This window comes from Amblyomma maculatum, chromosome 10 (genome assembly GCF_055883805.1).
Source record: "Amblyomma maculatum isolate TAMU_Amacu chromosome 10, ASM5588380v1, whole genome shotgun sequence".
Lineage (NCBI taxonomy): Eukaryota > Metazoa > Arthropoda > Arachnida > Ixodida > Ixodidae > Amblyomma > Amblyomma maculatum.
Window position 1 is genome coordinate 118,826,843 of NC_139353.1, and position 22,728 is coordinate 118,849,570.

The 22,728-nt window shown below is 43.7% G+C and overlaps 1 protein-coding gene across 1 annotated transcript; it reads left to right on the plus strand.

Annotated features, from left to right (window-relative positions):
* The first annotated feature begins 402 nt into the window (after nucleotides 1-402).
* Nucleotides 403-13,047, plus strand: LOC146177324 (uncharacterized). Its single transcript, XM_084581524.1, has 5 exons — nucleotides 403-454; nucleotides 5,032-5,161; nucleotides 7,560-7,705; nucleotides 11,329-11,461; nucleotides 12,665-13,047. Exons 1-5 carry the CDS (start codon nucleotides 403-405, stop codon nucleotides 12,909-12,911), a joined length of 708 nt encoding a protein of 235 aa, XP_084437650.1. The 3' UTR covers nucleotides 12,912-13,047.
* The last annotated feature ends 9,681 nt before the right edge of the window (nucleotides 13,048-22,728 follow it).

The window sequence follows — 22,728 nt, forward strand, 5'->3', positions numbered from 1 at the left end:
CCGTTCCGCTTTCATTGAAATGCAACCGCCGAGGCCAGATCTTGATCCCTGGATCAGACAGCTGGCGCCACGACCACAGAAGGGGTGAGTACTGTTAAGAGGTGGTGTAAGCCTTTCAGTCACGCGCGTTAGGCCAAATCACTGCTTGATTTTTATCCCGCGAGCGTTTAGGGCAGGAAGCACTGTTCGTGCATAACGATAGCAAGATCTATACGCGATCAATGCCAAACGCTGCGTAGCACCCGCTATTTTCCCCGCCGGGCTATTTTCCTCTCATTAGCATTCACGGTCAGGAAGATTTCGGCCATGAAAAAATCCCGGTAGTTGAATAAAGGTGCGCCGGACTTCGCACTGCGCGCATATCCGTTTCGCTTTGATAGCGCACTGCAACGAGCTCTGATAATGCTACCCAAAGGTGCCTCTGGACTTGTGTTCCTCGTAGCAGCCCTGACAGGTAGGTCTTTTATAGAAACACATGCCAGCATCGGCCAGGAGAGTTTATGCTTAGCTCGGGAGCAGCTTCTCATAACTGGTGATATCGTTGTGTAGCAAAGCATCTAGTATACGGTACGTTCTCAGTATAGTGTTGAGGTATGCCGTCCCGAAAAGCGAGTCGAAGTTTTGGTACAACGTAATTGTCTTTCATGTGACAATTATGGCAAGATTTTCTTTCGTTCTAAACCCCAAAAATATTCCAGATTCCCTGCAGCTGAATTCCCTATACCCCAGAGCAGTGTGCATAGGTTCTCCTCTCATAACCTACACCTATATGACGCTGGAGCTGGGAAAGTTGTGCCAGCTTGCGAACTTTATAGCATTTTCCTCCTGAGGAATAAATAGGTGTGTCAAATAATCAGTATAATAATTTAAATACATTACTTCGATGTATTTAAAACTCATATAGAAAACACGTTGTCATTACTAATAATATGAGGCAATTTTAACTAACGACTGCCGAATATTACCGCAATTTTCGCGGCTTCAAAATGCTTAATAGGGTAATAATAACTGAGCAAAATACATTTTGACGTCTTACAACAATGTAACGCATTACATTCAATGCACAACTAAATATACCCGACAGACCTGGTGTCCAAGTGACCAACGAGAGCTGGCGAGCTTATCAAGACAAGATATTTTTCTATCTGCGCTCGTGTATATTTAGCGCACATGGCGTTTGTGTATTAATGGAGTTTTTTCATTAAGGTGAACGCCTTTCTTCACTAATTGTTGGTGTAGACAAGGAGTGGCCACAGGAAATATTCCTAGGAAATTTCCGCTAGAACTGGCAATATATCCACCGGGAATAGAATCCCTCCGATCACCAGTCAAGTGCACAAACGCCTTCCACGCCGGGCTCGTGAGAGAAAACTAGCACTCTCCTTGTCTAACGTGGGGATAACAGTGGTGACGAAGATAGAGATGCTGAGTTTGGTAACAGCGATGTCCATTGTGGGGCTTTTAGTTAACGATGATGATACTAGTGATAGTGATGACAATTATAGTAGAGTTGACAATTACAATTCGGTTAGTGAGAACAATCGTGTGAAGTGGTTTTCACCGTTTCAACCCTTATGCAGACTTAAGCGTAGTCTCGTTTCTTTTTCTACTTTTTTCAAACGTGTAGTGTGTATGTATGTGTGTGTGTGAACGCGTATGTGTGTGTGTTTCCGAGTGCTTCCGCCTTATTGCATACAGATATAGAACAATGACGGCCGATGCTGTTTCTACCTTGGCTACCGGAAAGCTGGTGCAGTTTGAAATAGCAGTAGTCGAAAACACGAACTCCGATACGCGAATTGGCATGGAAACTTGAAATCCCAATCAACTTGGATGAGAAATTTGCTAACACTGTTGTTCTCCATTTTCTTCAATATCACTACAGACGATCAGCGGATAGTTTGCAATAATTTAGTGAGAACTGTCTGCGTCAGAAATAGTTTCATTATCCGCCCAGCAACAGGTTGAAAGCACAAGGCACCGTCAATTGCTGTGACAGGGAAGAGGGGATAAAGCCGACATCACTGGTGCCGCTTTGCAGTTGGATGTAGAAAAAAAATTGTCTTTTAGTGTGACGCATGGTGTGAAAAAGTTATCAGGACCGCCATTCACAAAATTCAGCATCTTTCTGAGTTAAAATCCTTGTAAAGTGACTTTCAAACTTTTATACCTCTTTTTTCCGAAACAGACTGGCTAATTGGCGAACGATCGCTTAGTTCGCAGTATCTTACGGTTGCGCAGTCGATCCGCTTCAGCAATGTTCATAAGTAATGACATTGTTTTTAAATTATCTCCAAAATATCCCAGCCACCGTCTTCCACCCTAGCTTCAAGCCAAGAGTACGCAAATTTCACACAATTAATTTGTTCTCATGTTTTGGTTATTCTTTCGTATCCGCAAGAAAAGTGCCTCTTTGCCGAACTGAAAATGATTAACATCGGCAAGTAACCGAGAGCTCCGATTTCGGAAAAACAAAAATGAGCCTATTTTCATGCCTGCTGAACCCAAGAGGAGTCCCCTGCATGGTCTCCATATAGGCCAAAATGACGCGTCTCCTCAGAGCACAGGGCAGACGGTGGCTGCGCAGCCCCTGGAGATATTCTCTGGTACCATTTCATTAGCCTCCTTGCGAAATGCGCCACTCGGAGCTAAAACGGCAAGAACAAGTTGCGACACTGTAGCGCATCTATTTTATTCCATGCATGGCTGCGGGACCTGGAGCCAACTGAATAATTTACAGGCATGGTACGCGCAGCGGTATGGGTCTTGCGCAAACACTGTTACACGAAGGGTTCCACACGCTCGTGAATGTCAATGTTTCCAATGGACTGAGGGTTGTCCAAAATACAAAACGTGCAGCACGATTTGCTTTATTATCAACGTTCATTTGCCAGCTAATTTTCGTTCGAAATAATGCCTAACGGTGACTGCCTTTTCCAAAATCCTTCCTGCTCCCTTTGTCATTTTGTTAGCTGTTGCCTTAGTAAGCACCGTATAAGCAATAAAGAGTCAGGTTTATGTCGTTTCGAATCTCACATAATTTTCTTTACGACAAAAATGAAAACAGGGTCCTTGCATCCTTAGAGCTAGACTAGCAGCAATTAGGAACACCGAGTTAGGTTGCTTTTTCGGAAAACCAGTTCGCCGAAAGAAGTTATACTTTATCCTAGCAGCAAACCTTCAAGCCAGCAATTATATTGAAGAAGGGAAAAAAACTCCCGATTCAAGAGCAAAAGGAAGCTGCTAACACAGTTAGGTTCATCGCAATGCAGTAGTGGTGCGTCAGGGATAATGATCAAGATAAGCACGTTGTTTTTAGCTATGCGCGTAATCGAAATATCTTGATCATTATTGCGGTACTAACCTGACACGGTACATTCGCCTGTACCTGTATTTAATGTCTCCAAGCTGACCTAGGCAGGTCTCACCTCAGCCTGCACAATATTTGTAAAATCAAATCAATATTTCAAACGCATATGATCGGCATCCGCAACAGCGATGGCAATTATTATTTTTTTGCATCAGACACAAGATGCTGCACCAGATGACGGTAATGAGGAAATGTTAACAGCTCTTTATGCGTACTTTCATAAGGCACAACCTACGGCGCACGAATTTAGATAAGAGCTTCTCAAACGCTTGATATGGTATTGTTTGGTCAACGTGTTATAGATGCAGCGAATGGGCCACGGCCTTTACCAAGCTGCTTGGATACCCTATTCGCGTGCGTTGATATGTGCGTGTGTAACGCCGCAGTATGTCTACACGATTGAATTTTGTTACTCATCATGATACCAGGGAGATACCTAACGATCTCTTTGTCTTTCCCAATCTGTTTGGGCATGAATGCGGGTAGCTCACGAATCGAACTCAGCCGCCAACAATTTTGGGGCGGCATAGTATTCACCACTCGGTAAGTACCACGTGAAGAAAAAAAGTGATGAATGAATGAAAATTCAAACTCTCTGGTATTATCCCAGGCGGCGGACGGAAGCCGCAATAGCGCTAAAGCGATTGAGGCAGGCCTTCCGTGGCCTTCAGATGTGTAAAAAGCCGACAGAAACCGAACCTTTTCAAAAACGATGGTGTCGTGGGGTTTAACATACCAGAAAAAATTATTATTGTGATGAATGATGAATGTGGTGAGCGAATGATGATATGTGGAGAGCTCGGAATAGTTTCTATCACCTAAGATTCCTTAGTTCACTGACATCGCTCAGTACACGGGTGTCGTGCGCTGCGGAAGCCGCCGCCAGAGTTTAACATTGATCTCCCGGCTTTTTATTCGATAACCCTAACCTCTGCGCTGCACCATGGCGGTGCGGCGACAAATAGCTCATACGTAAAGGATATCGGTAGTAAGGCCCAGGAAATTTTCAGTGCACGGATTTGTGCGTGTTCAGAACCATATGCGCAAATTCTTGCAGCTGTATTCTCACGCTGCCTCACAGTGAGAAAGGTGTGCACAGTTACACTGCAGAAGCTCACATGGGCATTGCAAAAAAAGTGTGTGCATTTCCACGATACAGTGTGTTTTCTTTTTCAGTTTTTGATGTTTCATTAAATTCACGCATCCTTTTCTTAGTGATCTATGGTTTCTCATCCATCATCATCGTTAGCCCGACTGTATTTACTGCAGTGCGAATGCCCTCCCATATTACTGCAATTAAACCGGTCCTTGCTAGCTGTATCCACTTGACCCCTGCGAACGGCTTAACCTCGCCTGCCCACCTAAATTTCTACTGCCCCCTTTTAAGCTTCATTTCCCATGGAACCCTATTCGCTACCTTTAGAGACTTTGAATTGTCCTCTCTTCGCAGGGCATGCCATGCACATCCCTATTTCTTCTTGATTTCCATTTGAATGTCTTAATCTCGAGTTAACTAGAACAATTATACAGCGTACTTCTACTGCGCACTTATTCAGTACAGTCTATATCGCAAGCTTTTAATTTTCATTGCAAACATTACATCGCTCAAAACATTTGCTCGTTCTGTTTATGCACGATATGTTCCATCGACCATGCCGCAGGAGGTTGCTGGGCTCAGCTCAAGCCTGGCTGCAAAGTAGAGACGCTGCGGGCGTGCGGCGATGATTACGTGCCCTACGGCAACAGGCCGCACCTGCCAGCCTCAGGAAAAGAGTTCGAGGACGAATGCACGTGCGTATAAAGTTCATGCATTGCGTCTGCATGCGTCCAGGGGCCACATCTGAGCCCTCTTAATACTTCACCCACGCTTTAAAAAATAGGTCCTGCTCATGTGTGCGAAAACGCCCCACAATGTGGTAGGAACACTTAAGGGTATTTTAAATGGCTAGGAGCACACGCGCTAAAAGTTACGGGGCAATGAGTAATGGTTGTTCTTGTGGTCTGTATCGTTATACGTTCATGCAGGTTCTGAAGTTGCGAACGTCAGGAGACCTTAGCACAGGTTGTCCGACGTCGTTCAGGTCATGCATAACGTAGCTGCTTAAAAGGGCAGGTGAACGTTGATGCGACACCGCGTTTCTTACTTTGCAGCTAAGAGCAATAAAAAGGGGAGTAGAGATTCGTTAATCGTTTCTTTTTGGCACGATTATTTACTTAAATCAAAGCGCGGATTTAGCGTTCTTGGTATTTATTCAGACGGCTACCTGCAGATGTCGCTGGGTTTAGGGCTATTCAAACATTCCTCGTCAGAGCGCAGGAAACCGTAAGAGTGCGTATGAATCTTTGGCTGTCATGTTTACTTCCCTGTATGTCTTAATTCAAACTAGAAAACGCAGTACTTCTTCACACAAGATGGTAAGCTCGGCCCTAACCAATGGAACACGAACAGTGTTTTCGTTCATCTTGTGAAGGTAAGTTCGGTTTGTCTCAATAAGGAACCTCACTGCATGCCAATGCCAGTCCTTTACTCGATAGTAAGCACTAAGTGAATGTAAGTAGGGCCGGGAAGCAGGCCCACAAATATACAGGAAAGCGTAGATAACATGTACACATGTGAATATCTCTACACGTATAGCTTAGTACAAAATATTTCATTTAGCGCAAAAGAATGCGGCTGAATTTTGCCAAAAGTTAACTCAAGCTGTAACAGCGCTGCAAGTAACCTGTATACTGTGGAACGTGCATTCTTTCAACCTGTACCCGTCTTTGAACCAGTGCTTGACGCACAAATATTTGGAAAGATATCGCTTCCCGCGGGCAGATTATGCAAGAAATGGTCCCTAATATGTTTTTCTAGTTAATAAACGAGTTACATTTCCGTACACTAGGAAATATTCCCCGTCCCCGGGAACCTTAAGAACTCAAAGCTCTCTTATGCTTATATATCTTAAGTGTACCACAGTGTTGATGTGAACCCGCATGTTTGTCATTTTGAATGTGTCTTCCTTTGTTATCTTCAATACGTCAGAGTTCGAGGGAAGAGAGGAAATAGCATATCTCAGTACTGTCGTTGCGACTGTAGGAACGAGGAAGACAAAATGCACCCTGCCAATTGTCTTTAACTAAGCCACCACCGTTGTCTCGCGACTGAGGTGAATTGAAAGAGATAAGAAAAGAAAGAAAAAGACGTGCGTCGCAAAAGCCATGGTACGCCACCGAAGCAGCTGCTGGTGCAATGACGGCATACAGCAGATACACCCTACAGCACATAACTTATAAACATTTTCGTTTCGCATCACTTTTTTGCGCCAATATAACGTTAAATTGGTTGTTCTAACTCAAACCTGAGGTCAATATGGTTTCAACTCTGTTAACTCCGTTAACTGCGTAACTGTTATATTAGCCTCTGTTTCGCCACACTCAATTTTAGGCTAATCAGCTGTTATCTGTAGTATTAGTAGCAGCAGCAGCAGTTGGAATAATTATTCGCAAGACTGTTGCCACGTGAACGTTCCGTGGGGCTTCTGCCGCGGGAAAAGAAGGAGATATTTATCCTGTAGCGAGGCAGGCGTAAAGACAGCAGAAGAATGTGTAGTCGAATGATAGCAGTAGAAAAGAGAGAGACACTGAAGCTTCGCAATAGGAATAGACACAATAGCGTCTTTCGCGCCGCCTTTCTATTCCGCGAATAACTTTATATTTTTTATTTGTCTCACTTCTCAGTGGACACCTATTGTTTCTTAAGGTTTATATTTCCGCGGTTCGAATCCCCACGGATGCTGAATGGAAAGCAAATGACACTGCCCGACCCTGAATGCTGCATTAAGCTATAAGCTATTAAGCACCAGCTTCTTGGGTTTCACGTGCGTGGGGGTAGTAGCAATGAGGGTTTGAGTAGCGGGAAAGAGTAAATAGGGTTCACCATGTGCAGACATATGCCTGTCGCAAAACATTCTCCACCTTAGTATACGGTTAAATGATTTAAATGATTATGTATCCTATCAACTCCCGCTCAGTCACACGTTACGGTACTGATAACTGCTGCTAACGTTTTGCCTCTACCTTCCCGACTTTCCATGGGAAAATAACCGCGAATAGAAGGCCATTCGTATAGTATGGTCCTAATGTAAGCTTTGTGGTTATTTTAGCACAGGCTTTTTTTATTTATTCCGATGCTTTTTGTTTTCAGCAAGCAGAAACGGCAGATCGCTTGTTCGGTGGAGTTCATCAATGACTGCCTGAGCGGCTTGTCGAAGACTGCAGGAGTCCTGGCGGTGAGGTCACTGCAGGGGATCGTCGACGACATTTGCACAGATGGTTCGCAGTCGCACAAAGGTACGCCTGATAATGCATGAGCCACTGCATAATGATGAAGCTTGCCGCCACTTAGGGCTAAGATTCCTGACTGGTATGTTCTTTTCTGTGCTACCTAACTGTAATTTCAGAGCAATGAGCTCGTGCTAGAGAGAGAGAAAATTTTGCATTTATTAATAATAATTTCCTTAATCAACTTTGGTAACGTGGCGGATGTTTTCAGCGTCTTCTATAACGAAGAACAAGACGTGAGCTTTAGCCTAAAGGCTGACAGTGAACGCCTTCTGGTGTAGTGTGCGCAGTAAGATGTTGCTTGAGGCATTTGATTTAAACATTTGCTTAGGGTTTTGCTTCTGGCTTCGATGCTCGAGTCCAGCTTAAAATCCCCGCTGTTGGTGCCTTCTCGGCCATCTTCTCTTAAGACTGTACGCTCACTTCTCCATTTTCCTTCGTGAGCAATCGGTGAACACTTTGAGCAGCCCCACTCTAGAAGACAAGCTTAGCCTGATCAATCGGGCATTAGGGGTTTCTGGTGCGTCTGCGGCCCTCGACTAGCAGCCCCAGATCCACTAAGGACCTCAAACAACATTCCCTTTGTAAATAAATGCTTCTTTGACTCTCTTTTTCCCTTTCAGGCACAGCAAAACTTTTTTTAGAATGCATGTTGTTGTACGTACTGTTCCTGTTAAGCATGAACACAAAGATGTCTATTTGGCCGCACAAAATTCCCGCCTTTTTATGATGCCGAAAGGTGGCTTTGTGGGTAGGTGAAATAGTTGAAACGAAAATGTGTACGTGCAAATAACTTCATGCTCGATTTCTTCTACAACTATTATAGAACGCCACCGAGGATTTCACGCAGAGTATGCTCCTTTATATCCTAAGTGAAGTAAAAAGCTTCATAATTCACCGTTAAGTATATCTACCAGTCCCAAAAACTTCCTTAATCTATTCCATGGTGGCAAACATAAAGCCTAAGCTAATCAGTGAAGAAGCATACTATTAAAATTGCGACACTGGGTGCTTTGATACGGTGTCACGTGCCTTAATATGTGCATTTATAAAAGGGCAGGAGAAAACAAGCCAGAAGTGTCATGATCATCAGGCGTGTCAATCTAACCCGCGACATGTTGTTCCAGCCTTGAAGGTGAACAGTTTTTTACGAGACCGCGATTTCGTTTTTGTCATTATGTTTGATGTAATAAGATTTGATGTTTTAAACAAAAGGCAGCCTATAATTCCCGCTTTTTCCTGTCGTTTTCAGCGATTTTGTTCGTAAGGACATTGCATTTTGCGGGCCTCACATTTTTTCTCACGGCCGTGTGCCTCATGGTCACGTGGGATAGTAACTACCTCAACATCAGGCTGCAGTAAGCCCTATCTGCTGATATGGCTGATAGGAGTATGCGCCGTATTAGCCATATTTAACGCAAAATTTTCCGGCTGTATAGCGTCACTGCGACCCTTTGCTGCGCGAGCATGGCGTGGTGGAAGTAGGTTGCTTGGCTGTGAAAGAAAAGGCGCCATTAATGTAAAGTGTGATTTGTTTGTAGCAACAAACATAATACCACTATGCCCACGCGCCAAGTTGGTCAATGAGTTCCACATATAGCCCTGTTATTTATTCAGGGTGGCCTCAAACTGCAGGCCGAACCAATAACTTCACGCTCATGCGTTCGCACACCGGCGCTCGATTAGAAAGGCATACCAATGGAGCAAAACGATGTCCTGTGGCCTCCGGTATGTTCTGCACTGTGGGGATTGTAATAAGTTTCGAGATCTCCTGCATGCAAGCAGGCGCCCAGGAATATCATGCGCGTTAAAGAATGGGCGCACATGAGGCCTAACAGCTCGTCTGCTCTACTTGATAATGGCAAATGCACGCCCGATATCAAAAACGTACATATAATGGGGTACAGTTGTTTAGATTTCGCTAGCAGGTAATCTGGGCGAAACGTATAGGGCTTGAATACTTCGTTTGGCAGTCTACCACGTCTGTATGCTGTAGGCTCGATTTACGTCTCGCTATGTAAGCGGCAGCGGATTTCGTGCGTATACATTGGTAGCAGTCAACAAATAAAATAAAATGCCATTTGGTGCTTGCGCTTATCAAACATTTTGTAGAAATCCACAAAGCACGCATACTTTTGCATAGCGCTGTGTATCGAAGAAAACGCACTTATATCGTGTTTGACGCAACGACAAGTTATGCTGCCTAAGTGAACGAGTGCAGGGAGTTAGTATGGGGCTGCTCTTGCAAAAAGCATGCATTGTGATAGTCTGGGCATTCAACTGAAACCCTGTATATATTTGAATCCCAACTAACCGTACTGCCGCTGCCACACCACCTGAACCGAAATATTAAAGTCAGTCATGAAACCAACAATACTGGAATACAATCAAGGGGACACATAAAAACATGAGGGTGGTTTTTTCGTGTCCTGATGTTTAATGACGTTAACGAACGAGATATTGCGAATCGCTTGAGCAGACACGAGAGACCTCAACGGAAACGGTATGCACCACACGCCAGTATAAACGGCCTTCTTTGATGCGCTATAAGTTCAAGAAGACAGCGCAAGACGCTTGGCAATCACTTTGTTCATAAGAGCGGCCCTAGACACCGCTCCATACTGATTTTCATTATATGATTACTGACGGAGCCCTGCCACCTCATAATCATTCCGTAGGATGGTGTATGTAGGCGGTGTTGTAGCAGGGCAGCACAAAAAAAAACGCAAACACGTTCTTGCAGCCATCTGAAGTACATGAAGTGATAACCGGAGTGCGTTAAGAAAAACAAAAGACTGACCATTGGTTCACTGCTCTAGCACCTCCACATGTCTTCCACTTTTTAACCGTCATTTTGCTCCGTGTGAAGCTGCTTCCCTCTTCGTAATTACCAATATGCCAGTCTGAAGGCTAGTGCTCTACACCTCTGGGTACAAATGCTCATATTCGTCTGCGAAATCCTTTGAGGTCGGTGGTATCAGCCACCAAATTGTGGTTTGGTGATCATTACTTAGCTTAACCCATTCCGTCTTCAATAGGGTCGAGTTGAAGGAGCATAACATTGAGTCAGTAATTTAGAGGGGAACACACACTTTGCGGGGAAATTTCTGTGTTAAAGCAACTACATACCGCACATCCCATGTGTTTTATAATTACTGAAACTTGTGTACCTTCCCAGTTTCTCGGTTTAGTACAGTACTTTGCAATGCTTGCAGCCTATCTCTTCACTACACATATTCAGAGTATGATAAATTTGTTATAGAAGCGTATATTGTGGAAAGTTCGGTCTTTTAGAACTCGGTGGCAGGGTTTAAGAATAGACGTCTTTTATATTATCGTCAAATTTTTCGTGCACACTGGCCGGTCAAGGCGAAAGGCACGACCTGCTAGTCAACACAAATATTGTTTGAAATTTAGAAAACCTCGTATATCTTTTTTCTCCCAGTCCGTGCCGATTTAAACTGCTTTCTAGAGGAAAACATAAATGCATGGAGTGTGCTAACAAAGCCGGTTGTGCTTACCATTAGTGGCAGGATGTCTTCGCGCAAAATCAGTAATCCAACTACCCTTGCCACCACATTTAAGTATAACTTCGTGTTCCTTTTTGCATGTTGGAAACTTGCGGCGCTCAGAGTACCAGAAGGTCGTCCCGTGCATGAATGCTGCCGGCTCGAAGCTCAACGCCTGCTTCCAGGGACTGAAGAGCGCAATGCAAAAGGCCGTGGCCAAGGCTCCTCCCAACGAAGTCGTACCCCACACCTGCTGGTCAGTACAAAACGCCTACATTGTACACGTCAGCCTGAGCTGCTTGTATATGTCGCGACCATGCTATAGCCCAAACGCTGATCAAGCAAACAGGCTGGATACGGGACACCGCGGTGACAAGTGGAACGGAGGTGTCAGCCGCCGATGGTCGCGATGACCTTTTACTGATTCCTGCACATCTGATAACCGGCTTCAGCTTGATAGCAGTCACGTATTCAGCTACATGCAAATGAATATATATTTCTCCCTTCTTTTCTTTTGAGAGAAACAGATATTCTCCCATTTCCCATTGTAGAAGGCTCAAACTTGCCAAGTATCAGGTCACATCTTTATAACTATAGTTAGCAAGTGTGGCCGCTTCGCATCGTTTGAGCCAACTGAAAAAAAAAAAAACGAAAGAAGAAAATGAAGTATAAAACAACTTATAGCGGGCCTGAGATATAATTAGTAGCATTCACCGCAACTAATTCAAAAGCAGGCTTCGCGCTTACAGGGGCAGAAAGTTAAAAGGAAATGAAAGCTCTACGTAGTTATTTAGAGTAAGCACAAAAATGGACAAACACAAATAGGTCACCTCGAGGCTCTTAGCAAAAAGTTGTTCGCCCATATTTTTTTTTTGTCCAGCCTTGTCGCTAGCAGCAGCGATGTCCTTCTTGCTTAATTTGTCCGAGTGGTTTGGTGCAGACGTCTTTATAAATGGTACCAACGGCCTATAAAGCACAACCAGTTTAGGAGTTTTTTTCTGCGCAGTTTTTTCATGTTACGGTGGGCGCAGAGGGAAGATAATTACCTAGGCTAAATGCCAGGTAAGATATCGCTAAGTTTACCTTGAACGGTATTATACCTGCAACACGTGCCAAGAACAGTAGGTTCGCATTCCTATTCCTCTTAGAGAGCAAATCATCAGAGAAAAGAGTAATGCAAGCACCCTTTGATTGCGTCTTTTTATGCATCGTTGTTGGAGAGCCTGCGAGCGCCAGATTGGATCTTAACTTAGCATCCACTGTCACCTAACCAGAGATGCCCGTCGGCTGACTACGAATACTAACGAGATAGTGAGCAGCCAAAAATCGCTCATGGAACAGTAGCTTACGAGAGCCGCTGCTCATGAAAAGCTTTTAATGCTGCCATTTCACGACTGCAGTTCACGCATTTAATACTGATGATTCTCCCCTCTTCTCTTTTCCTTGTGATTTATTTCAGTGCGTACGGAGAAATGGTGGACTGTGTCGGCCGGGCACTGGACACATGCGAAGGTGGCAAGGAATTCTTGTTGCGAATTTTCGACCGCGCGTTCGGAAAAGTGCTGGGACTGGTGTGCGGCCAGCATACACGAGGATCCGAGGCTTGCAAGGCGTTGCCAAAGTTGCCGTCACTTGGCCCGAAAGATCGTAAGATCGATAACTATCTCGAGCTCCTTGCTGAGGCAGCCGCAACGTTTGAGCAGTAGAGACCACAGCGACTTCAACTTTTTGTTCAGTCTCATTTCCTATGCTTGCTGCTTTTAGCAAGATCACTTCATTCCCAAACCCCCTTCTTACGCTCAGGAGGATGTCGTTTAAAAGCCTTTTCTTGAGGCAAACTGTGCAACAACTATCAGAAAGCTGAATAAAGCTTCTGGAAATCATTTACACTCGTATCGTCATTCCATACTTGAACGTACTTATTTATTTATTCAATATACCTTACAGGCTCCTAAGGCAGAGCATTGAGTAAGGCGGGCGCATGAACAGTGAAATACAAAAATATTTACAGGCTACGGCAAGATACAGGATTATACAAAGCCCAAATACAACATGGTGATGAAAAAGACGAATAACACCCAATGACATAGTTTATTTATTTCCTGAACAATTTCTCCAACGCGTTTCGAAACGACGCCCGCTCCACTTCAGAAGCGACTGTGTCGTCAAGACTATTATTTAATTAAATGGCTCGCTGGATTGCAGATGAATTGAAAGCCAGCGTTTTGCCAGAAATGCATCCAGAGCTGAGGCTATGATGCAGCCGCGATGATATGCGCAATGGAGCTTCAATGGGAAAGGGAGATGATCTGGGGCTATGAACATATTTCTGAAAGAGGCATAAAAGGGCAAGTTGTCGACGACGTCTAATGGCTAAAGCGAAATATTCTGTTTATTTACTGTAATACTAGATTTTGGTTTGTAATTACCCGAAATGAAGCTAGTGCCTCTAATCTGAACAGATTATATAGTTTTCAAGATAAATATTTTTAATACGGTCACCATAGTGCTGACGCATATTGTAGCTGCGGATGGACGAAAGCTAGATAAGAGAGGCTACGCACGGGCGGCGGAGGCTTGTGCAAATTATGGCGGAAATGCCCTAGCGTCTTTGATGCTTTGCTATGAGGTGACGGAAAATATGGGGTGCAATAATGTGTTCCAGTAATTGGCAGGCATTGCACGCAAGTAAAATCGGTCGATGGTTGTCTGTAAAAGTTTGCTACCAGACTTAAATATGAAGATTACCTTGGAGATTTTCGAATCCAAAGGTGGCCAAGGGATAATAATTGGGGAAAAATATGACATGAAATGAGGCTGGAATCATTAACAGTGTTCTTTAAAAAGTTTGAGTTGATGTTGTCGATGCTAGAAAAGATGTAGAATCTAAGAATGCTAATGATACATGCGATTTCTCTGCGGTAACGTCGATTGGTGCCGTGAATAAATAGTCAATTTCGGCTACCATGGACACATTGCAATAGTATTCTCTTGTAAAACAGATGTAAAAAACGCATTACATGTAGATAAGCATGCACTGGCAGAAAATGGTGTTTGACTATCATTATGCAAGGAAATATGAACTGGGTCATTGTTGGGGGAAATCAGCCGCCAGAAGTTTCTAGAATTGGATTCCATAAGTGATTGTACATCGCGTGAAAAATATTTCTCTTTAGCGCTACGCAGGGCGGAAATATAGGAGTTTAGGCAACATTTGTATTTAGCCCACGTGGAAGCTTTAACACTCGTTTGGCATTCTGGTAGAGCCTCATTTTCTTATTTCTTAACTGTGGAAGATGTTTTGTGAATCACGTATTTGTCTTGTCGTTAGAATTTCAAATTAGTGGTATGCACTTGCTAACCAATACCAAAACCTGGTATTTCAAAAGCATCCAATTTTCTTCAACAAAACAATTCGAGAATGAATACAGGAATTCCCGCAGATAAATTTGCCTAGTTGAACATTGATAACGTCGAATTTATCCTTATTACAGTCCCTAATTACCTTCGATAAGTTGCCTGCATGCGTCAAGGGGATATGAAAGTCTAAATAAAGACGCTTGTGGTCACTCCAACCATCACGATGTGTAATAGAACCCCGTGTTTCATTCCGCGTGCTGATATACCGATACGCATTTGAGGAGCTGCCTGGCGTACTCATGCTTGTAAAGAAATTATTGAAAGCATCAGCCAGTTCCGCGTCGTGCAAAACTTTGCCATTAATCGTTAGTTTAGAAATGCAGCTACGTTGGTTATCGCGACGCAGTAGCGTGTTTAATTTGTTCCAGAGCAACTCACTCGGCACATTTTTGTCGTCCAAAAAAACGTGAGAAGTACTCTTTACGTGCATTACGTAGTTTTTTCGTTAGTTGGTTCCTATATTGTTTAAAAACGGTCAGATCATCAGGATGGCGGGTGTTTAAGAATTGTCTGTAGAGCTTATCTTTTGAGAGCTCTCATTTGCTGGTACAGTTCATGTGTGACCCATGGCTTCCGAATTTTTCTACTCCTTTTGCGTCTCTTAACAGGAAAATGAGCATTGTACACTCTTTTGAAGGTATCTAAAAAAACACTGTAGGCGTTGTTAGCATCATGTATGTTCAGGACTTCGCACCAGTCTATTTGAAGCAGCTCATTTCTAAACGCGTTAAGAGCAGTATCGGTCACTGGCTGGTAGAGACTGTCAGCAGACGAACAGTTTCGACTGGGGGCAACTTGTAAACAAGGGAACACGGGAAGATGGTCGCTAATGGAACATGATAGGGCACCAGCTTTTATATCTTGCGATGAAAGGTTTGTTATGAATATGTCTAGCAATGATTCACATTCAGTTGTTATTCTGGTTGGTACATTAATAACATTTTCAAACCCATATGACAAGAGAATATTGTTGAAATTTGTACTGATAGGAGTGTTAACGCTCATATCAATATTATAATCGCCTGCGGCGATCAGGTTATACCTATTCTCTACAACAAATGAAAGAAAGCCTTCATAAAAATCACAAAATGTTGAAATATGCCCATTTGGCGGCCGATAACAGACCGAATATATTACCTTATCTGCAATTAAAGTTAACACTTCATAGTCTAGTGTCACTATGCTAAATGCATTAAGCAGTTCACAGTCCATTTGCTCCAGCGTGAGAATTGCATTGCCACCTCCGCGACCACAAGGGCGGTTGATATAGTACGTATTGTAGCCTTCCTTTCTGAAAACATCACTCTCGTTCGTGCTCCACGTTTCGCTGAACATAATAACAGAAAAGCTAAAAGAAAATTTACTGAAGAATTCTTCTAAAGAAAATGTTTTGTTGCGGACAGATCTTGCGTTTAGGTGTACACATTTTAGTACGGAAGACCTAAAATTAGATACTGTAATGTTCAGGTCGTCTGGAGAGTAAAAGGTGTGTTCAAACATGTTTGCCCTTTTCACTTAGGTATAGCAGGCGCATTCTTCATTTTCTCTTAAGGTGATCAAGGTCATCGAGACATTTAATATGAATTGCATTTGCCCCATCCGTCATCCGTACAAGAACCTTTCCATGGGTATACCATACATATTTGAATTCGGCCTATTTCGCCCAACTTTTTGTTGCTAGAAGCAGTTCTCGGTTGTGTCTGGTTAGGTTTTCTTGGATGAAGACTTTTGGCTTACTGTCTTTTAGTTTGTTCTTATTACTCAACCACGATTCCCTGACCGCCTGCCTTGTGAAGCGCACGATTATGCCGGGTATCTTATCTTTCTGAGCGGGCAGCCTGTGTGCCGAGGCAATGTCCTGTTCGACGAGATGAGGCGTTTCGAGCTTATCTGCCACCTCATTCAATATTGTGAGCAAGTTTTCATCTTTCAGAAAAGGAACACCATGAACTTCCAAATTAAGCTGCCTATTTCTAAACTCAAGCTCATTCACTTCCCGTCGAAGCTGAACCTGAGCTGATAGGTTGTTTTCATCCCTGTCCTCCAGTTCTTGCACCTTCTTTCTGAGCACTTTAATCTCATTTTCTTGCACACCGATCGTTTTTTTCAAATCTTCAAAAATGGCAGACATGTGCGTGACAGATTCTTCCATGGCTTCCACTCGAGTTACGAGGGCTGGTAGGCTTTCAAGCTTCAGATTAATAGATGTAAGGATAGGCTTTATATCTCCATCGGTCTTGCTTTCGTCACTGCAGCTACCATGTGACGCCGAGTTTTGACAATCTTGGCATCGCCACGCTTTCTTGGCAGCGTCAGATTTTCCCTTGAATGACTTTTCTGTTATTCCAGCACATTTTCCGAAATGGTACTCCCGTGCGCACTCTGAACAAGCCATGCATCTTTCGTTCTCAAGAAAGACCACATTACAAGTGCAGCAGACGTTAGACATGGTTTTCACAGCGACAGGATGTCGCCAGAACCAACACAGGAATGTACACTAAAGGTCTTTGGCAGCGACCGCAGCACAAGCACCATCAAGTAGAAGAATACGAGTACAAACTAACCTGCACAGTTTCGATAGCAGGGTCAGTGGTGATGTTCGCAGGGTGCTGCTGCCGCTGCCAAATGACCGCTTCGCCAGGTGCTTCCGATTTATGTACGGTCAGTCGAGGGCTCCCTCAGGCGCGCAGGTGCGCTGGATGCCTGCAGCGGTGATAGCAGAAATGATTTCTTGCAAAGCCGGTCGTGCGGTAGAACACGGTGATTTGAGTGGCAGGAGAAGCCAGGCAGCCAGCCGTGTCCGATGGGGCCGGGCAGCGTTAGACGATCCGGGAAAGGCTGCTCTCCGTCGTATCTGCACAGTTTCGATAGCAGGGTGAGTGGTGATGTTCGCAGGGTGCTGCTGCCGCTGCCAAATGACCGCTTCGCCAGGTGCTTCCGATTTATGTACGGTCAGTCGAGGGCTTCCTCAGGCGCGCAGGTGCACTGGATGCCTGCAGCGGTGATAGCAGAAATGATTTCTTGCAAAGCCGGTCGTGCGGTAGAACACGGTGATTTGAGTGGCAGGAGAAGCCAGGCAGCCAGCCGTGTCCGATGGGGCAGGGCAGCGTTAGACGATCCGGGAAAGGCTGCTCTCCGTCGTATCTGCACAGTTTCGATAGCAGGGTGAGTGGGGATGTTCGCAGGGTGCTGCTGCCGCTGCCAAATGAAAGTGATATACACAACTAACAAACAACTACAAACAATATTACATACGTAGATTAACGGCAACACGAGCCACGGCCGGTCTCGAAGGAGAGCGCGCGCTCTTTCTTACAGCCTTCTCAATCGCCGCGGGAACAATGGGAACTTTTCTCCTCGAGTCACGCTCTCCGCCGCCGCAAGGGGCGCCTGCTCACTGTTCGCGCCGCATCTTCTTCAGCGGCGGCGGGTGGCTTTTGCCTGGTTTCGCGCTGTCGCTCGTTTGTTTCGTGGTAAGTGCAGCCCCAAAATGAAAGGGCTCAGCAGGTAGATGCTGCAGCGGCATGTCGTCAGCGTACTACACACGTGAACCGAGTATATAAGAAACACTGTTGCTCAGCAAGCGTTCGACAAGCATATGACATTCATTGCGGCATGGCAGATATTGTTGTCCATTTTAATCCGAAATTTCCTCAAGCCTGCACAAGAATAGCAAAAACAAAAAAAGAACAATGAGCAGGGATCACATCGAAGCTTCTTCAAGGCTAACATTACAGCAACTCGTCTGCAACAGCAAAACCGTCTTTCAGCGTCAGATTCGAAACCATCCATATATAGCACCGAATATGAAAATAATTTAATAAAAAATGTAATGTAGGTTGCATAATGCTTGCATGATATAAAGTATTAGTATCATCATTTATTACCCCTTTAAAGGTCCCGTTCGGGAAATTACATAAGGGGGGGGGGAGGTGCAGTCATACATGATCATAAATATAAAAGTAATATAGAAGTATAGAAAATATGTATATATATATATATATATATATATATATATATATATATATATATATATATAGAGAGAGAGAGAGAGAGAGAGAGAGAGAAAATAACAAGATGAGATAAAAACACAAAATAGAAACAGCAGGTAAAACAAGGTGAAAAAAGACGAGTAACAAATTCAGATAAGTCATGGAAGAGTGGCAAAAATATAAAACAAATTCAAATAACAGCTATGGAAGTAAAACCGGCTGGCCAGTTTGCAGGGCTTGGTAGCTGACATAAGGTACAGGAAGATTATTTTTCGTTGAGATAGTCGATTAGGATATGTTTGAATCTAGAAGGATTAGCCTCAATGACAATGTATTTGGGGAGGTTATTCCAGCTTTCTATCGCACTGGGAAGGAAGGATTTATTGAAGGAATTGGTGGAGCCGTGCAAACGCTGTATGCTTAAAGAGTTAAATAAACAGCGAGATGATCGTACCGGAGCTCGTAGAAGATTTTCTCGAAGTGCTGGAAAGTTAAAGTACAGTTTGTGAAAAAGACAAAGAATAGAAATTTTCCTGCGGAAAGCTAATGATTTGAGACCGAGAGATGATTTCAAGACTGTGATGCTGAACTTCGATTTGTACTGTGAGGTGATGAAGCGTGCTGCCCGATTCTGAATGGCTTCGAGTGAATCTATCAAGTAGGTCTGGTGAGGATTCCATATTGTTGAGGCGTCTTCTAGTATAGTCCGAATGTACGTTTCATATGCTAGTTGTCTGGTGGCTGCGGTGGACATGGAAAGTGATCTCCTGATGAATCCGAGTGATTTGGAAGCACTAGCACATAGTTTGGGGATGTGGTCAGCCCAAGTTAGGTTGGTTGTTATTTCGATGCCGAGGTACCTGTATGAATTTGTTTGAGAGAGCGCTATGGAGCTCAGGGAGTACGAGAAATGAAGAATGGAACGTTTACGTGAAATGTGCATGAATTTACATTTCGAGACATTGAGCTGCATTAGCCAGTCGGAACACCACTTCTGAATTCGGGTTAGGTCATCCTGCAATATTTCCTGATCTCTGCTATTGATGATGCGGCGATAAATGACGCAGTCGTCCGCAAAGAGACGGACAGATGATAAAATACTAGATGGCAAATCGTTAATGAAAATTAGGAAGAGTAACGGAGCAAGAACCGATCCTTGAGGGACCCCGGAGATTACTCTAGTAGTTTCGGATGCGTGATTGGCGATGACGGTGAATTGCAAACGGTTGGTTAAGAAACAGTGGATCCAGGATAAGACAAGAGGGTCAAGTGACAGACCTGAGAGTTTGGAAAAGACACGCTGGTGAGGAACGCGATCGAATGCCTTGGCGAAGTCTAAGTAAATGATATCGGTTTGGAAAGAAGCGTCTAGATTTAAGTGAAGATCAGTTGTAAGTTCGAATAGTTGAGTTTCGCAAGAAAAACCTGTCCTGAAACCATGCTGATTGGGAAAGCAAAAACAATTGTAGTCAAGGTGAGATGCGATATGCGAGTATATTATATGTTCGAAAATTTTACAAGAGATACATGTTTGTGAAATTGGTCGATAATTTGAGGGGTCGGAGCGATCTCCAGCTTTGAAGACTGGTGTAACCTTGCTTAATTTCCAGTCGTCTGGAATCTGACTAGAACAGTCAAAGTAATGTAAGGTTGAGTTTTCAATGTTATTATCATTTATATATTAGGAAATGTGTTGTATGTAAACATTATTTTATTTTGCAAATAAATGCTCTTTTAATGAAATTTTACATAATATTATTCTTATTATGAAAACAATAAACAAATGGTTTGATATTCATGACACCGGCCACTTGTGCTGGAAGCAGTAAACAGAAGCTAATAAATGATTCAGCTGGTGATACTCGATTGCAGTAGCCGACAAACGAGTTCACTTGCTATATCGAAAGCATCCAAGAAACTTCTAAAGCGTTAAAGAAGGAAACTTTCACTGAATAAACATTTCAAGAAATGCTGTTCATGACGAGTCTAGTGTACAAGTGGTAGAATAACTCCTGGGGAAAGGTGTCTGCTCCGTCCTCACCAGGAAACTCAATAGTGGCCTCATTGAGGCTCTCTTAGGGAAAGTAAGGATAATGTGCGGAGAGAACGACATGCTAGATGCGAGGGCCGTAACAGCGGCACTTGACCACATTGTCAAGACGGACGTTTCATCTTGGAGCAAAATCAAGGCAGTTTACGTCGATGCCGAAGAAATCATTTCTGGTCGGCCACAATCAGTAAACGAGGAAATGAAGGAATTGTGGTGGTATCTTCTGTCATCCTATTACTGTCACATATTCCGGTTTACCTTATGTCGATGGATACATTGATAAGTTAATCAGTGACCTCGGGTGTGACGCTGCGCTATCTTTCTTGAAACTAGCAAAAGAAGCAGCCCCATGTACACTCTTCTACGCGGACAACAATTTTAGGGGATTGAATGAAGAGAGGCTATGGCTCTTCTAGATGATCTTGGGCTTGAACGGATACGTGAACAGGTGAAACAATGCAAGCAACTACATTTGGAAGTATTCTTTTCGGCAAAAACCCAGAAACCAGATGTTCCGTTCAGAGCCATCGTATCTGAGAAGAGCACGTGGCAGCACCTGGTGTCCAAATATTTGCAGAAACACCTTTCCTCGTTGACTTTATAAGACCCTCTAAGGCTACCTAACTCTGAAGCCCTTGTCGTGTTCCTCAAAGAACACAACCCAAGAAAATGTGTCGGCTTGAGCATGGATGTCAAGGATTTATATTATAGCCTCCCCCATGACTGCCTCCTTAAGCGTGTACAAATGTGCATTACAGAAGACAATAATGAATGTGACTTCATTGACGCCTCAGGTGTTAGTGTTGAAAGTTTCCTTGAACTTTTGAGGTTCTACCTGGAATCCACCTTCATAGGCTGGAAGAACAAGCTGTATACGCAGAAGGCTGGAGTCTGCATTGGGTCGAGTGTTGCACAGGTCTTGAGTGACATCTTCTTAATGTACGTGGACAGACACCTGAAGGAAAACTTGGAGGGCTTACATTATTCCACCTTCAGGTATGTGGACGACTTTTTAGTATTAACAGACCGTGAAGGATTCAATCAACGAATGAAGGACATTATGGATGTTTTTACTGAGTGTGGATCCGGCCTGGAATTTACTGTTGAGAAACCAGTGGACGATCGGTTACAGTATTTAGATATTTTGATTCAATTCGGTGATGATCATGTTTGTTGGGAATACAACCCTAGATGGATGAAGCCGTTGCTAGGCTCCAATTCAGGACATTCCAAATTAGTGAAGAATGGGATGATAAACACTTGCTTATTAAATGCGTTGAAGAAATCTTGTTACCACGGTATGGGCAAGAGCTTTGAAAGACAAGTGAAGAGAATTGCAAAGACCGGTTATCGGGAGTCAGTTATTATTGAGGCCAGTTGCCGGCTACTGAAGAACCTTAAAAGAACGCACAGACTGAAATCCCTGCCCAGCATGGGTGAGAGGAAGAGGAAGGTTGCAGTGGTACCATATGTGCACAGGATTTCGCATGGCCTCAAAAATGTAGGCAAGAGGTATACTGTGGACGTCGCACTGACTGCCCCGCTCAAGATGAAGATTATCTGCCCGGCTGTTCAAAGGGAAAGAGAAGCGAAGAAGCAAGAATGTGGGGTGAAACATAGAAACCCATTTGTTGGATGCAAGACAGGTGTTGTGTATAGGCTTTCACTCTCTTGTGGAGCCAGTTATATAGGACTACAGGAACACTGTAACAACTTGGAAATTGGAAAGGACAAAACGTTTCTGGTATCCCATTGACAGTCATGTGAAATAATGAAGAAGGAGAAGAAGAAGTACACTCCTAAGTTTGACAGTGTTAAGATTTTATATCGCCACAAAGAGAAGATAACGAGAGAGATAGTGCAATCGTATTTTATTTCAACGGACAATAAGTGTGTCAGCAAGACGTCTCTTGCTATTTCAAGCAAAGAGGTGTCTTATTTAAGTAATTTTTTTAAGTAATTTTTTATGCAGCAGGTGAACCCAGGGGTTGTTTCACGTGACTGTTTCGTTTTCTTCATGTTTGTTTTTCTGGGCCTTGGAGTATACGGCTTAGGCTTAGT

What these genes read in the sequence shown, in the direction of transcription:
- LOC146177324 (XM_084581524.1), top strand. Translation starts at nt 403, where the DNA reads ATGCTACCCAAAGGTGCCTCTGGACTTGTGTTCCTCGTAGCAGCCCTG. An exon ending in CCTCGTAGCAGCCCTGACAG is followed by an intron (nt 455 to 5,031) that starts GTAGGTCTTTTA and finishes ACCATGCCGCAG; the next exon opens with GAGGTTGCTGGGCTCAGCTC. An exon ending in GAGTTCGAGGACGAATGCAC is followed by an intron (nt 5,162 to 7,559) that starts GTGCGTATAAAG and finishes TTTTGTTTTCAG; the next exon opens with CAAGCAGAAACGGCAGATCG.